The sequence below is a fragment of the Anopheles arabiensis genome, chromosome 2 (assembly GCF_016920715.1).
Source record: "Anopheles arabiensis isolate DONGOLA chromosome 2, AaraD3, whole genome shotgun sequence".
In the NCBI taxonomy this organism is placed as follows: Eukaryota; Metazoa; Arthropoda; class Insecta; order Diptera; family Culicidae; genus Anopheles; species Anopheles arabiensis.
Window position 1 is genome coordinate 82352916 of NC_053517.1, and position 17487 is coordinate 82370402.

General features: G+C 48.7%; 1 protein-coding gene across 1 annotated transcript; it reads left to right on the plus strand.

The window, feature by feature from the left end:
- The first annotated feature begins 2062 nt into the window (after positions 1-2062).
- Positions 2063-17456, plus strand: LOC120895888 (circadian locomoter output cycles protein kaput). The gene is made up of 8 exons (XM_040299608.1): positions 2063-2161; positions 7753-8149; positions 12446-13052; positions 13124-13454; positions 13536-13752; positions 13839-14150; positions 14276-14745; positions 14810-17456. Exons 3-8 carry the CDS (start codon positions 13015-13017, stop codon positions 16547-16549), a joined length of 3108 nt encoding a protein of 1035 aa, XP_040155542.1. The 5' UTR covers positions 2063-2161; positions 7753-8149; positions 12446-13014; the 3' UTR covers positions 16550-17456.
- Positions 17457-17487: the final 31 nt, after the last annotated feature.

The following is a 17487-nucleotide window of genomic DNA, read 5'->3' on the forward strand; positions in this document are numbered from 1 at the left end:
GAGAGCGGCTACACGAGCCACCATTTTTTTGTGGCACCGTACTCCAACCGCGCAAAGTCAACAGTGCGGTAGTGTGCGCTTACACGCCCGAGGGTTCATGGTTGTCTCGATCGCGCACACGACACAAACAAAAGCAATCGCACACGAGCCGCTAGTCTCCCCGTGCGGGTGCAGCGGGAACTAGCGGCTAGATAATGCGGGTCTAGGTCCCGCTGGTCTGGTTCCGGCAAACAAAAAATCGAGGAGGGCGACAAACGAAGACGGCAGACCGTGTAAGGTGAACGTGACGTTTTCTTAGTATTTACACCTCACCGAGAGGGTTGAAGACGTTCCCTACATCTTCTTGTTGGTGTTTTGTTGTATTTGTTTGCAATCTCTGGTATGTGGACTTTGAACTGCAAAAGGGGAAATGCGTCGACGTCTTCTCCCGTCTCTAGTTCACTTCGTTTGCTTAGCTACACACACACACATACATTGCCATCCCTTTTATCAATTATAATTGCGCCATAATGTCCAATTTTAACCATCCATGGGGATATCTGAAGGAACTTTACCTCCCCACCATTTGCACTGAGTCACTCAACCGGAGGTGTTCGTTGTGTACCAGGTTCGTCTCCAACACGCTCTCACCGCTCTCCAGAACGATCGAAGCGATCCTCCCCGGTAGGAGGATTTGGTGATGCGCTTTACGAGGTCATATGCTAATACTCCCGGAGGCTTCAAAGTGGCCGGCCTGATAAAAGCAAACACACAAGCTGCACGGGCCGATTCACGGGCCAAACTTCCAAATGCGCCCTCCAATAAGAGTTTGATTCCAGGCGCTTCCTTCGGGGCGTAAGGCGTGAATAAAACGGGTAAGCTAATGCCTCCTCAAGTTGCCGTACCGCGGGGGTTTACCATAAATCTCCCCCTCCTTCCTTTCATGCGCGATGGGAAAGGTACGGAGACGACGGCGACAGATCTGCGCGCTTGCACTCGGGTGAACTCCTGCTGCGTGGTATCGAAGGTGCTCGAAGCTCCAAGTCGTCCCTCCAATCGAACCCGGCCCGTACAGACTTTGTCACCGTTTCGAGAACATTTGCCAGGCGGCGATACTAGAGCGTTTGGGTACGCTCCTGGCGAAGATGACACGGGGAATAATAATTTAAACAAACCCGACGGTACGGAGCTTTTTAGTGACGCACCGCTTTCGGAAATGGAGAGAGAGAGAGAGAGAGAGGTCGGAAGGTCGGGAAAGGGTACAGGAATGTGGTTGGTTTGTTTTTAAGACCCTCCTAGCCTAGACTTTGGGGACACGGAGAAGATCTGCGTGAATCAGAAGGCCGATCAATTGATAACTGACAGCTAGGCGAGCATGGAGCGTGCGGCGGGGATGTATCTGATCAAGTAGACGATCTCTGTTGCATAATGTGTGGCCGGCAGATGCGGCCGCTTAGAATGCTCTGGATGCGAATGGTTAGAATCGATAAGTAGGATAAGGGGGCTGGGCGTGTATCTTCTGAAGCTGGACGACTTAATCGAACGCGCCGGCATGACTGAGCAGCCGTCGATTGGCTAACGTCTATTGAGCAGGAATTCTTGGATGGAATTAAAATGTTTTTGTGAAGACCAGTGCAAAGAATTTTACGAAAAACTTCCTATCCGTCAAAAACAGTATATAGGTAGATCTTCGCTTCTTGGTGTACTAGAAATGAACTACCAAGAATTGTTGGTAGAAGAATTACTTTAACATATGTCTTTAGATGCTCCTAGTGTATGCGTCCACACGGTGGCAAGCGGTGTCCCGCCACCAGCAGGACCCAAATAGTAGGCGCGTGCGCTCGTGCATTCCATTTTCCATTGGCGATGAACACAGCGGCGGTGACAGCAACGACGAGATGAACACTTCGCATGTCGCCTCTCTCTTTCTCTCTCTCCCGTTCGCTCTTTCGCACTCCGCATCATGCTCTCGCACACACACAACAGAGCTCCGAGTCGGAGTGAACCGCCTTGCACCGACACCGAGCGTGTAAGCGCGCGCGCTCCAAAGCCTGCTGCCGATGAACGCTTCGTTCAGTTTGAAGTTGACGCGCGTGGAAGGTAAATGCGCCTTTTTTGCGTAGCCGTTGCGTTTGAACCGCGGGTCGATTGATATACTAACATTTAGTGCAGCAGGATAAAGGTAATTTCGTGCACGGCGTTCGATCACACGTGTGTATTTCTGTGATTCGGATTGTTTTTTCGAACGGGTTTTTTAAAAAAGGATACAACAGATGGTGCCCATAACGGAACAAAATCTTGATTTGTGTCTGGTGAAAATGGTGCTGTGTGTGTTTATGTGTTGTAATGTGAAGCAGTTTGTCTTTTATAGGCCGTTACGATGATTACGCTTCGTTATCATCCGCTTTGTGAGTTGTTGACCGCAAGGCGCTCGTGGCCAACCGTACCACAGCCCACTCGAGCCGCGGTTGCAGCGTGCGATTTATTTATCGTAATTTATTTATTGTCGCATGTCGCAGAACGGGCGATACTTCAAAACGGTGTTTGATGTGGTGGTGGTGGTGGTTGTGGTGTAGTACAATAAAAAAAAACAGAATCGTCTATCGTCTATCATTCGTGTGCATTCGTTGGTGCTGCTGCTGTTGTTGTTGTTTAGTAGCTTCAATATATGTGATGTCGTCAGCACAAATCCACCACATGCCTACTGCAATCTGCCTGCAAGTGGTTCCTCACGATCATCCCGCACACGCTTGATCGCTTGCTCTCTCTCTCTCTCTCGCTCTCTCTCTCTCTCTCTCTCTCTCTTTGTCGCGAAGGGTTGCAAAGAAAGGGGTGGTGTTCGGTGTGGAGATGTGCTCTATTCCGCGGGCTCTATTCTGATGCACACGTGTCGCACAGTTTAGCCCTTTCCACCCTTTCCGTGTCCCTCTTAGAGAAGTGACCTTGCTCTTGGGTGTGCACGGGGAGAACGGGCGTGTGTGCAGTGCTGGTGCTTAGAAGCACTATTACATCCATCATTAGTGTGGGAGAGAGAAAGAGAGCAAACCAGTAGAGATAACAGCAAGAGTGCAATTTGTTTAGAGCCAGCTTGCAACTTGCATCATCGACGGTTGCACAGTGTCTTGCTGCCGGAAGCATTACGTGCGTACATGCCCTTTAGTGTATGCCCTCTTTACGTGTGTGTGTGTGTGTGTGTTAGTTTCGGTTTGTGCGTGTATGCTAGAGTAAAGAATGCAATTCTACCTAAATGAATGGAAGCACACACACACACCCAACGCGTTGAAAGCTGTTGCATCAAGAATATGCAGCAGTATGCACTTTTTTGCAAAATGTACAAGTTACGCGATACGCATTACACGGTAGCGTGGTGTTGGTGTGGCTTAGTGTTTGCGTTTTGTGCAATGTTTGCGGTTTTGAATGTCACCGAGTGGCAGTAGTGCGGTGATGGGATGATTAGAAAGATCGATTAATTAACTGCGTTTCTGACGGTGTGTTTGTGTGTGTGCTGTTTGTACAGTGTGTTTTGTGTGTTGAGTGCTGTAAAATGTCTGAATCACTATACCAAGAGTTGAGTGAATGTTATCGTAAAATCAAACGGAGGCGCCTGGTGTTTGCCTTTTTGCTGGCTGATGCTCGTTAACGTTATCTACCTCTCTCTCTCTCTATATTCATATATTTGCGTGTATCTGTGCGAAAAGGCAAAGATCATGTGAACGAAACACCACCAACAACGCTAACGACTGTGCGAAAGCATCCGTTTTGCGTCCGAATGCATCATCGGCTTAGTGTGGAGTGGAAATCGGCTTAGTATCGGGGTTTGGTGGCCGTGTGTGTGTGTGTTTGTATCTTTACACAGCTATAATTTGCACCTATTCGTATCGTTTTCCCGTACTGCTGATGATGTTGTGGAAGCAATGTTTTGCATTTTGATGCCACCGTCTCAGAATCAGAACCTATTATTGCGCGCGGCAAGCTGCACGTAGGGTTTGAAACGTAATTGGTAACCTGAGGGTCTAGCGGTTCTAGGTGGATCCAGCATTTTGAGTTCAATTTGTTGTGTTTCCAATTCCTGTTAGAAATGTTTGTGAAATTTGTATATTTGAACTATACGTTCGCTTGATCTTATTCTTCTTGCATGGCGTAACGACCACCGCGGTCATGTCGTTCTAGGGTTTCGAGGCTTATTGAGCACCATGCAGCCGGATAGTCTATCCACTCTACGAAGGAGCGGTCCGTCCATATGAGTTTTGAACTCACGACGGATATTTTGTTAAGTCGTGCAAGTTGACACAAGTGTACCATAGGACTGCGTCTACCATATCCTAGTTTGAACTTAGTTTGAAGAATACATTGAGGATATAGACATTTCGGAATATTTTGGGAAATTTGTTAGGACCTACAGAACGAAGCATACAATGAAGCTACATTCTTCAACATTCTTTATCTTTGCCTATATTTATAATTGATGGTTATCACACGATTAGATACGCTCTGGAGTACATGCAGACATCCTATTTCACTCATTGATTGGTTATCTTCTATGGTATTAGGACCTTAATTATGAGTTCCCCTTGTTCTAGAAGCTCTATCACCGGCTTAGATACTCTCTGGAGTATATTCAGGCATTATGCATTATGTTTTGTCCATCAGATGTATTGTATTGTATTGTATGCAGAAGTTTGTTTGAAATCCTTCTACCATGAAGACCCTTTGACTCTAAATCTCATCACACCTCGCTATACACATTTTAACATTTTCTGAATAGCAGGAAAATAACATGATTTTTTATGTGTTTAAAACGAGCTTCAGATCCGATCTCAGATCTGTTGGTTTGTTTGAAGAATTCCAAAATCAGAATTAAAGTCAAAAACCATGATTTTAAGCATGAGTTTCAAACTTATCATAAATCACACAAAAATCTGAAATCTACTAAGTGGTATAGGCGATGAACATTAGCTCAGGTTCTCGGGCTCTCGTTACTTCAAATGTAGTTGAACACGTCAAACTCAACGTACAACACGTAAATTTCCCCCAACGCTGGCCAAGAATCGGTAAAACTGTACCTGTTCCTCGCGATTGTCGGACCGTGTACAGCAAACTCAGAACCAATGGTGAAATTTGCAACAAAACTTCTACCGGGGTGGCTGTCTGTGTGAGTGTGTGTGTGTATGTGCTTGTTTGTAAGCCATCCAGCACTGGTTCCCGGTCCCGAAACCGCAAAAGTGCCGTGCGCTCGCAATCCATCATACTTTCCGACTCCGATTCATTTTACCATTTGCAATGCCCTCCAACTCTGGTCTGGTCTTTTTTTTCTCCAAAGCTGGATGAGGAATGGAGAGGAGTGATGGAAGAGACACAAAGAACGGTGCGGAAAGAAGAGGAAAATGGTTGGATATTTTCTGTCGTCCATATCGCAATGTTTCGAATTTCCACCCCTACCTGTCTGCCGCTTCCTCTTATCATCGTCCCATCATTGTTACATCATCATCCAGCCTGTAGAAGAGCCTGTTGAATAACGCACAACCAACCTATCCTGCCCCCCCACTCCTGCCAGTCACAGGCAACAAGGGAGAGTTTTTCCACAACAGTGGAAGAGGAGGAGGAGTAGAAGTTTGCTATCGTAACAGCTAGGGCTAGAAAGAGACAGAGAGAAAGAGAGGTTGAGAAACAGGTGTAGTACCAAACCGTTGCAATTTGAAAAATATTCTCCCTCTCACTCGTTCGCTCCTTTTTTCTGTCTCGTTGTCCTTGGTGATACCTGTGCCAGCGTGTTTGCTTTGATGGATTGCAGAGGACTCAACGTCTCGTTTGCTCTCACACACTCACACACACACTCACCACGGCATTCGAACGACGCGTACAGGGTAGATTATAGGAGCAGGATTAGGTGATGGAGGCGCCCAGGAGAAGAAGCCAGGAGGAGGACAAAAACCCTGGTGCCTGTGTTTGCGTAATGGGAAATTTACCTGTTTTTCTTCCGAAACGGTATGCGTTTTTCCCCGGACGCAGTGTAACGCTCGTGCCGGTGTTGCTGCGTACCCTTCTGCTGCATGCGATGGTGCAATTGTGATGGGGCTGCGTGTGCAGCTGTAGCATGCAGATGCACAAAGTGAAGCTTGGAAAAAAACGGACGATACGGTGCGAAACAGATGGAGTAGTTTAAATGGCAAACGAGATTGAAAAGAGTGATTTATCGTTATGAAAGTTCTTGACAGTGATCCTTGAAATTGTATTCGTTTGTTTGTGTTAAATTATTGCGAACAAATGTAACTAAAAAGTGTGCGAGTTTGTTTGCTTGTGGTGAAGAAACATTAGAGATACCGTTTTGAAATGAAACCACCGGAAAAGGCAATAACACTGAGTGCAATTAGTGGTGTATGTTCCATATGGTCATGTTAGGTGCCGTTGTGAGCTGTTGATCGATCAACGCTTCAACCTGAACCACTCAACAACTGACCAGTTTTGTGGTACAATCGAACCAATTCCAATCTAGCTGAGCAAGTTGTAAAGCGTATGAGACCAGTTTTGAAACAGTGGAAACCGGAAGTGCGTGCGTACGAAGGTGTGCAAATGCATTTACCATACGGTGATATTCGTTCGAAAGACTGCCAACTGCTGGTCCTACACTAAGCACACGGTTGAAGCCGGAACAAAGACACCGGCCCGAGCACGGTTGCTGCGGAAAATTGCTGCTTAGCTTTAATTAAGTTAGCGTCGCAAGGTTGTCTCCGGTTCAGTGTGATTTCAAGAGAAAACTGACCGGTCGCCAGCATAGGGGCAGGGAGCTGCGCGTAACCCCGGGAAACCAGCAAAATTCACGGCAACAATTCAAACACACACACACAAATGCACAAAAGTGTCGAAAAGGGGGAAAAAGAAGTTCCGTTGCCATACCATTGGTTCCCGCTTCCCGAGTACCGATCTGTCCTGCCCTCGTTTACCCGGTTCTGTGCGCCCTTTTTTTCTTCTTCCAATCCACCCCCACACCCACACATTTGATTGATTGTTCCGATGGTGCCAGGGAGAAACAGTGAGTGAAGGGGGATAAAAAGAAGGGAAGCAAAATAAGTACCTACGGTGAGTTGCGTTACCTCTCCGACGATAGCCGTCGCGACGATACTTTCTGTCCAACTGTGTAAATGTGATGTGTGTGTGTATTTTTCTCCTGCTGTATTGGTGAAAAACCGGTGGAAAAATGCGCGAAGAGGAGGAGAAGAAAAAAGGATTTATTGTTTGTGTAAGAGGAAGGATGCCCCCCCCCCCCAACCTTCGGCTCCGTGTCAAAACCGGCTTCTCGCTGTAGACGCTGTACTGAGCGTAGAAGCAACAGGAGGCTGTGAAAAGGATAGAAACAGCATCCTGCCCATCACTACTCGTGCAACCGTCGGGAGATGTCGCAAAAAGCCGCTGTGTTGAGTGAAAGAGCTACCTTTTTTTCTCCTCTCCCTCTCTCTCTTGCGAAGTGTTTGTGTGTGTGCCGTTTTTGTGATGAAAGTGTGCGCAGGCAGGCAACTGCTGCCGGTCAAATGGTAGTGAGCGGTCTGGAGGAGCAGGTTGCTGCCTACAGCAATCCAATCCGCGGAACCTTGTGTTCCGGTGAACGTAACACGAGCAAGATTGGGTTGTAATTCCTGCGAAAGTTGTAGTGTTTTGTGATTACCACCATGACCCTTTGCAAGCGGTCAAGCCTAGAGATGGAGGAGGTAATCAACAGGTGGAAATTTGTCTCATATTGTGTGTCTCTCTCTCTCTCTCTCTCATTTACGTCTCTAGCTTCCGTGGTGTGCTTGTGTGCGTGTGTGCGGTGAATCAGATAGTGATCGCGTGAACCTCACTACCGTGGTGTTAGTGAGATGGTGCGTCGTGGTGAAATACGAGCTCGCCTAGTGGAACACGGCCGATGACGTAAGCGGCGGTACAGGTAGTGTACTGACGAGTGTTTTGGGGAATAGGTGGCGCTACCAGCGCGTGTATCAGTGTTTGATAAGTGCCAATCAATAGTGTTACGAAATGTTACAAAAGTACCCAAAAATGATTTTATAGTGATACAAGTATTGTCGTAGAGGAATATTTATAAAAGCTTGTAGTGCGTGGTTTACACTGAAACAAAACAAAAAAGGACAATAGTTTGAAGTTACGCGACATCCTGGAGAGAACAACTGGACCAAAGGTAATGATCGACCAAGCAGGCGAACTGTTTTCACAATAAATGGTTGGAATAGTCTATGTAAGGCAGTGAGGAAAAAAAACTTGTGCAGTTAGATAACACCGTGTGGCAGTGGAATAAGCAGTCGTTTGAGAAAAGTGGGCATACTCGGAATTCGTTTTACGAGGTTTGCCCATCGTGGGTCGGCGAATGCTCAAGCGGGAAGACTCTCAAGCGAAGGGAGTTCGATTCGATTACCCTAACGTCCAGTTCAGTGACGAGGGTGGCTTCTGTGCAGGAGATGAAAAGCCGCTGTAACCATCAAGTGACGCTGATTATGTTTGACATATAAGTGCAGACAAATAATTTAGCAATTGAGAGCGGCGTTACGCAGCGCCGCTGCACAGGCCAGTGTTGCCTGTGGCAACAATGAAGCAACGTTTGCAGAAACCATACCGGCTAGTGAGATTCTCACTTTGACTTGCAAATCGGCACTAGAGCCTCCGGGAGATCAATGGACGGTTGGAGTGTTTTGAATGATAGAAATGATTGCCCTTAATGGGGAGTCACCGTTGGGATGGTATGGCTGCTGTTTTTCCTTGTGTAGATTGTATTTCCTAGTTCCTAGCCTCGACTTTACCAGTACCATAGGGCCTATTATACTTGCTAAATTGACGCTGCCCAAGCATCAGCAGCAATCTGGTAATGTGGGTCCTAATATTCAAAACAGAACAGAACCTCCCATTGTTATTAGATCACACTCCCCGGGGTTGTGATGGAGTGCCGGAGATGCTTTACTGTGAGGTCTTCCAGCTTGCACCCAGGGGCGTCATCTTCGCTCGGTATGCGTAATATGCGAAGCAGTTGCGTCTCGCGTGAAATCAAATCAGAAACACTGACATGGTGAACATGGTGAGGGATACATCTGACGACTGCATACGGTATATCGAGTGGGGTTCGGCAGGAAAAGCAGAGAGACTCCCGGGTAGGTCTGATGAATAAAATATGTCGCTGTGCGTTGGTTTGAGAACGTCCCTGTTGCACAGGATGCAGTTTTCGGACACATTTATAATTTCTTCTCGGCTGTTTTGTGTCATCTTCATGAAGCTTCAGAGCGTGTGAGCAGAGAACTGTACAGTTCTAGACGCCTCGCGTCCATGTTCTTGAGTGCGTTGCCTGTTTTGGTGAATGTTGCCATCATAACACCCAACATGACATGACATGAGGTCAGTAGATCGGGTTCGCGATCGCTTGATATGCGAAAGAAAGTGACTGTGGCGAAATAAATCCATCCTTCGACGAGGGAGTAGGACGAAGAGGAGGAGAAGGGAAGCAAGATTGTTCTCGAGTAGTTCGATCGCCTCGATCGGATGCAGGAATAATGCAGTGCGGCACCATTTATGTACCTTGTTGTTTTCCCCCTGTGGAAGCTTATGCAAGATTATTGTGGATGGTTCCTTTGGTTCATCGCTGTTGCAGCAAACCGCTGGCGCTTGGTCGGTTCGTTGATTTATGTATTGATTCCTACGCTTGCGGTGACCATTTTGCCACCGATAAACGGTTGTTGAAGTGAATGTTTGCATGAAATTGTCTGGGCCGGTGTTGTGTGCGGAAAATATTCGGAAGCCTTAAGCACATCCGGGGCATTTGTTGGGCTGAGCTGTTGCGTTGTGTAACGCTGCTGAATATCTCGAACGGGCGAACAGTCTCGTGAACCATCGGTTATTTATGGGAAGTGTATAAATGAAGGTTTGCATCAACAGTGTTTTGTTGCGATGTGTAAGTTGGCTTATGGATGGACCTGTGGACCTGCTGGTGGAGCGCTTGGAGAGCTTTTATGATTCTAAGCTATTCCTTTAGGTTACAACATCGCCTTTTGCGGGTTGTTGAACCATTCGAACCAGATGGAAAAGGAGATAATTTATTACTTCCCAAATATCATAGGGCTAGTTGGAATTTTTTGTGCAAAAACTCGACTTGTAATTTATACTTGTATATAGATGCTTTTGAAACGATTGACTGTCTTTAGTCTCTTTAAATTACCTCTAACATAACGCCAAGCGGCAAATTAAGCCGCATTGGCTGGTCTCGCAAAGCATTTGTTCTCTGAAAGAGCCTCTAGGTGGTAAGGTCTTTAGTATGACTGCTGTGGATAGAGTCTTTGACTTTTTGTCTAGTTAAAAAAAACTGTTCTCGCCAGTTACTTCAGATCCTATTTTTAGAAGGGCGACAGGGATTTTAGGGCAGAATTATAATTCAAATCAAAATGACGATGAGATGCTACTTCTTCGAAACATATTGATTAGAACCTTGTTTTTGTTTAGCTCATAAGAAAGATTCATTCGTTGGAAAAATAGGTCCCTTCTAGACATTTCCTCAGTTTCTTAAGCACAGCAAGTTCAATTGTACTTCTTACTAGCTATTCCTCAAAATCTGTAGGCCCAAACAGATGTGCTCGCGAATAATAAGGAATTGGTGGAATTAGAATCATGCCGAAAGATATCAGCTAATATGAAAGCTTTATCATCAGGTATACCCTATATAAATGATATTGGGAAGCAGATGAACTGATCTGTTTGTTAAAATTAGGGTTTATCCATGCTTTCCCTTCGAATCGATTGCTTTACATTTACGTGCAATCGATTCTACAGCAACACAGTGATTGACGTGCAAAAACAATTACGCACCATTTTCTCAAGCAAAGAGCCGGTAACCGCCGGTGTGAGACCTCCCATCTGAGCCTAGCTTTTCGCACACTCACACCCTCACAGCTCAGTAGACTGTGCGTTGTTTTCCGGCTCAAATCAAATTACCGCCCGATCAAGGCAAGCATCTTTGCACCACACTGGTCGGTGGTAGTGGTTGTTTGCATTGGCAAGCATTCTAACAACGAGCTCAATTCTAACGGTGCATGCGATGCGAGCTACACCAACACCACTGCAGAACAAATTCCTCCCGTTGGGCAGCCCACCACCACCATCACCGAGACCCGGCTTTAAACCTTCCCTAGCTGCCGTGCTGTGTGGAATTGCGTAACACGCGCGTTGCTTGCACCCACCCCAAGCAGGCCCACTTCAAAACTTTGCGGGTGACTCGGGTGCACTTGTTGTTTACGGCGCGACTGTACACCACCGTTCTTTTCTAGCCACTAGCCGCCGTGTTAGGAGTGTTGCTTATTTGTTTGTACGCCGTCGTTTTCATATTGCGTTCCCTCACTCGCTTGTTGTGATCGGTTGGACGAGTCATGGGCGTCATGATGGTCGTTTTGCGGTAGTTTTGAGTGCACTTGGACTGACGGTCAGGCTCATCGGTCTCCTCATCGGATGAAAGCAGATACATCTTTTGGTATAACTGTACTTATCGATGTAAGTTGGCAGTAATGTTACTGTTGACAATCAATAACAATGTAACGCGATAGATGCTTGCTATAATTACCCGCATCTGGGAGTGTTTGGAAGCAGGTAGGCAGTGAGAAGTTGTGAAATACTTGTGCAAAAATAAATTAAATTGCGAAATTTATATGCGTCTATTTTTGCCACAGTACCCGGATGGCGCTGTGGTCTATTCGATTGATGCGTGGGCTTTTACAATGCCAAATTGAATCAATTCCCATCTGTACTGCTCCTTTTCGCGTAGCAAGAACTGATTATGTGCCACTGTGTTTTTGGTGTACATCAATAAGACTCGGAAGCCTCTATTGAGGTGTATCTGCATGACTGCGTAAGTCGGTATACCAAAAATAAGAAGAAGAAGAAGAAGGTACATATATTACGAAATGAATGATTTCATAAAATCATAATTTGTCTGCGATTGTGAAACCCCCGGAGGCCTTAAATCTTTAATTTTCTTTTTCGTATTTCTCGGAATTCTGAAACAGGGAGAGAAGCTGTGGAAAATTAAACGAAAATAAAATACAATAGGGGTTACAGTGGCGTTTAGTTTTCCAAGAAATCGTCAACAGCCCTTAACTCGTCACGAGCAACTGGTGGCACGTGCAGAAGAAACTTTTTATTATGTTTTATGTAAACCACCTTACTCATCTACCCTCGACCGAACATGGTTTGTGATGGAGGAAAAACGCCTGTTGTTATTGTCCACGTGTTCACGTTTTACATTTTTCACTGCCGAGCCGATTGCTAGTGTATGAGTGATTACTTAAAGATTGTTTGTATATGAACCTGCCAGGTGTAGACATATCCGGAATTAGCTATCAGAGTGATGTCTGTATCTACAGTTATTGATCATTTGTGTCCTGCAAACTCTTCAAACTGATCGTTTGAATAACCTTTATACCTCTCTTATTACTCTCACTCTCTCCAGATTTGTGATATACGGCCAGCCAGCTAGAACGGCTACCTTGCATCCAATGCCTAGGCAAAGTATGGCCCTTCGATCTGGCGACCTTTGGTGTCATCATTTGGAACGCTCGCTACCGTGCTATCCGTTTGCAAACGTCACCTAAACGCTTGGAGGGGAAAAACAGGGTGCGCACTCTTTCGCACCCCCAGAGCTAGAGAAGAAGAGAGTCGTGCAGCATTCGTTGGAAGTAGCAGTAGAGCACGAACTCCCCGGTCACTACTCGGCTAAGGAAAATTCGTATTGTTTTGTCTGTGTGTTTTCTTTTAGGAGCGTTACGCCGTCTCGGTGCGCGATCGCTTAGTGTAAGAAAGAGAGAATAAAGCCTTCTGTGAGAAACGATTTTCCTGTGTGTGCGTGCAGCCCGGGGAATACCGGGTAACGGCCACAAGATTGAGGAACTAAAGCACAACCCCGCCCGGGGGTCCTCCCTGTTCGACGAGGTGGACGGATACGGCGGGTCGATCGATCTCGATCATCACCATCACCATCACCACCATCATCACCATCACCATGCGGATTCGTACTCGGCCATGGATGAAGATCCGGACGACAAGGATGACACGAAACGGTAAGGATAGCGATCGGGTTAGGTCCACCTGGGATGTCACTAATGGAGTAATGCTTGTTTTCACTCTCCAGCAAGTCCCGCAATCTGAGCGAGAAGAAGCGCCGCGATCAGTTTAACCTGCTGGTGAACGAGCTCAGCTCGATGGTGTCCTCCAACAGCCGGAAGATGGACAAGTCGACCGTGCTCAAGTCGACGATCGCGTTCCTGAAGAGCCACAACGAGATAGCGGTGCGGTCGCGCGTGCACGAGATCCAGACCGACTGGAAGCCCTCCTTTCTCTCGAACGAAGAGTTTACCCACCTGATACTGGAAGCGCTGGACGGGTTCATCATCGTGTTCTCCTCCACCGGGAGAGTATTTTACGCCTCTGAAAGTATTACCTCGCTGCTAGGGCATTTACCGGTGAGTTGGAAAGCAGGTTGGGCAGCAGCGCCATCTGGATGCCACCGGGATCGCGAATCTAAATTGTGAACCCAATTCCAGAGTGACCTTCTGAACATGACCGTGTACGATATGGTGTACGAGGACGACCAGAACGATCTGTACAACATACTGCTGAACCCGACGACGGTGGTCGATCCGCTGCAGACGGGCATCAGCCGGGAGAACCAGGTCACCTTCTCCTGCTACATCAAGCGCGGCACGGTCGACTATCGGGCGGACGTGTCGTACGAGCATGTCCAGTTTACCGGCTACTTTCGTAAGTACAGGCGATTGGAGGATCTCCCCAAAAGCTCTCGGAACCTTCCTTTCTGAACTGGTCTTCCTTTTTCACGCCGTTTGCAGGCAGTGACGTCGACACGGAGTCGCTCATGACGACGTCCCGGTTCAGCGGGTACACGAGCGATGCCGACTCGCGGCTCGTGTTTGTCGGGACGGGCCGGCTCCAAACGCCCCAGCTCATACGCGAAATGTCGATCGTGGACAACACCAAGAGCGAGTTCACGTCCCGCCACAGCCTCGAGTGGAAGTTCCTGTTTCTCGACCACCGCGCGCCACCCATCATCGGTTACCTCCCGTTTGAAGTGCTGGGAACTTCCGGGTATGACTATTATCATTTTGACGATCTGGAAAAGGTGGTGGCTTGTCATGAAGCATGTAAGCTCACAGTCTTGAAACAATATATACCGCTCCGCGTACCGGTCCGGGATGGGGGCACCATTACTGATGTTGGGCTTTGTGTGGGTCCGCTTTGTATGTTTGTGTTTCCCCCGCTCTTGTAGTGATGCAGAAGGGCGAAGGGACCTCGTGCTACTACCGGTTTCTCACCAAGGGCCAGCAGTGGATCTGGCTGCAGACGCGGTTCTACATCACCTACCACCAGTGGAACTCGAAGCCGGAGTTTGTCGTCTGCACGCACCGGGTCGTGAGCTACGCGGACGTGATGAAGCAGATGCGCAACCAGACGGCGGGCGACAGCAAGTTCTCGGAGGACGCGGACAGCATCAGCGTGCACGGGGTCGAGCGAAAGTTTCAACAGTCGTCGTCGCAGAGCCTGCTGGCGACCTCGCCCTGGAGCTCGAAGAGTTCGCGCACGTCCCGGATCGCCCCGACGCCGGGCGTCTCACCGACGGGGCTGTCCAATCGGGGCCGCCATCGGTACAACACGTACCATGGGCCTGGGTCGGATTCGGCGACGTCCATTTCCACGGAATCTCACACCAGCCGGCAGTCGCTCGTGACGCAACATTCGGTAAGTCGTTGTGTTGTTGGGGGAGTGGTGAGCAGTGTCTAACCTCACTTTGCTTACTTTGTAGCGCTCCCGCATGCGTACCAGCACGTTCCCGTCGAAGGTTTCCTCCCACGGCAGCCAGTCGGACAGGAACTCCATGTCCCACTTTCTGCTGCAGCAGCCGCAACAACCGCACGGCGGCCATCAGCTACCGTCCGGCCAGCTGCAGCATCAGCAGCAGCATCTACCGCAACAGCAGCAGCATCAGCAGCAGCAGCAACAGCAGCCCCAACATCCGCTTCAACATCAACAGCCTCATCCGCTGCTGCAGCCCCATCAACAGCTGCAGGGCCACCAAGCGCAGCAACCACATCAGCAGTTGCCGCCGCAACAGCAGCCACACCCGGCGATGATACAAAACCCACCGGACGTATACCCGCATCAGCTACAAGCTCAGCATCCTCTCCAGCAACAACAACAGCAGCAGCAGCAGCCACAACAACCCTCACAGCAACAACAGTCCCACCAGCAGCTAGCTGGACTGCAGCAGCCCGGAACAGTACAGCAGCAGCAACAATCACACCAACAACCACAACACCAACAACCACAACAGCAGCAGCCACCACTCCCGCAACCATCAACCACGGCCGCGTTACGGCCGCCGCCCGCCACCATCATTACCCCACCGGTCACGCAGATCCTCACGGCGACCGGGTTCATCGAGCCGCAGCAGTATTTGACCGCCATCCCGGTGCAGTCGGTCGCCGGCTTTACCGAGACGGCCCCGGGCGTACTGTCGCCGATCCAGTCCACCTCACCGCACGGGGCGTACGCGGTGGCGCACCATCCGGCCGTTACCGGGACGGGCGGGGTCGTCCTAACGCCCAGCCAGAACCAGGTGCAGGATCAGCTGCAGCGCAAGCACGAGGAGCTGCAGCATCTGATACTGCAGCAGCAGGAAGAGCTGCGGCGGGTGCAGGAGCAGCTACTAATGGCTCGGTACGGTCTGCTGCCGTCGATCGTTTCGCTCCCCTTTCCACCGGGGACGGGAAACGGGCCCGGACCGGGCCCGAGCGTTGGGCCGCCTGGGGAACGGTGCGCTAGCGGTGGTTCGTTTCTGCAGGCCCATCATCAGGGAAACTCGTACCATCATCACCATTACCATCCTTCCGCGGCACAGGCACAGCAGCAGCAACAGCAGCAGCAGCAGCAACAGCAACATCCTCCTAGCCATGGAGGAGTGCACCATGCACAGCAGCCACAGCATCCGCTGCAAGATCAGCAGCAGCTTTGCATCGGCCCGCCGGACCAGAAACCGATCCTGCATCCCGACTCGGAGCAGCTCAACTTTACCGACACCGGGCAGGGGAAGCTGGGCGAACCGAACGAGATGATATCGTACATGCAGCTGACGCCGGTCCCGCTGCACCATCTCCAGCACCAATCGAGCCAATCGTCCACCTCGTCCACACCCGCCACGTCCATGATGAGCCAGCAGCAGAAGCAACATCAGCAGCAGCAACACCAGCAGCAGCAGCAGCAGCACATGCAGATGGGTGCCCCGCCCGACGGTGGCACCGGAGCAGGTGGGAACAGCAACAACAACAACAACAGCAATGGAAACACCATGGGACTGTTGCAGTACCAGATGGCGGCGGAACAGGCGCAAATCCTGTTCACCTCCGGCATGGAGCAACAGCAGGGCCAGCAGCAACAACAACCCGCCGTTCAACAGCAACAGCAGCAACAGCAGCAACAACATCAAGGTGCAGGTAGTTCCGATGCCGGTTCCAGGACCTGTCCCTCGCAAACTAGTGAAATGTAGATTGTAGTACGGCAGCAGGGACACAGAAGTGATTTCAACCGAAAAAAATTCCATCGAGCTTAACACAACGAATTGTTCGATCGTGCGGTGAGGTTTTGTAGACCATTATTGTTAACTATTGTAAACGGTATGTATGTATGTATGTATGTATGTAAACACAGTGTGGGGAAGAAACTCCCTCCGCAGCAGTTAATTTTGTAAAGCTATACCTGTACACACACCAGGGGACGAGGTTTTTAGCTTGTCCATTTACCAAAGAAGCATAATTCTGTAGCGAAGGGGAAGCGGGGAGTTTATACTGCAAGCTATACAAACTATCTGATAGATACCACTACCACATACTACTTAGAGCCTAATGAGCCATCGTACTACTAAGATTATCTTGTAAGGGATTGAGAGAGAGAGAGAGTGCGATCAGTCACAAAGGGTCTGTCTTGATGTAAAATAGAAGAGCTGGAAGGGAAGGAAAGAAGAGAGCCTAGAGGCTTAGTGTGAAGTTAGACTACAACAACAAAAAAACTGTGGTGATAATTGCAGGTTTCTTTTAGGCCGTAAGATAGAGATCAGGTCTTTTGGAAGGTCTCTTTAAGTCGGTTTAGTAGTTTGTTAGACCAAAAAAATGGGAGGCCATGGGGACCACCACACCAGAGCACGGTGGTGGCGTGGGAAGCATTTTTACTGTATGCGTGTGTGTGTGTATTTTCACACAGTTTAGGCATTTCTTTCGGTACCACGACGGATGATGTTCGAGTTGCACCGGGAGTTACAGATCGAGCACTAGAGGCGGAATACTTTGCGCTTATCGAGTTGCAGAGGTACCAAGGGAAGGGAAGGGATTGTAGGAGGATTGAAGGAGAAATAAATGAAACAATGACAAACGTGGGGTTGAAAGCGGAACCATTGCCAACCATTGCTAAGTTGTTTCTTTATGCGCAAAG

Bases quoted from the DNA above. Each gene is read 5' to 3' on its own strand.
- LOC120895888 (XM_040299608.1), top strand. From the start codon at position 13,015: ATGGATGAAGATCCGGACGACAAGGATGACACGAAACG. The intron at 13,455-13,535 runs GTGAGTTGGAAA...ACCCAATTCCAG, and splicing joins CGCTGCTAGGGCATTTACCG to AGTGACCTTCTGAACATGAC. The intron at 13,753-13,838 runs GTAAGTACAGGC...CGCCGTTTGCAG, and splicing joins CCAGTTTACCGGCTACTTTC to GCAGTGACGTCGACACGGAG.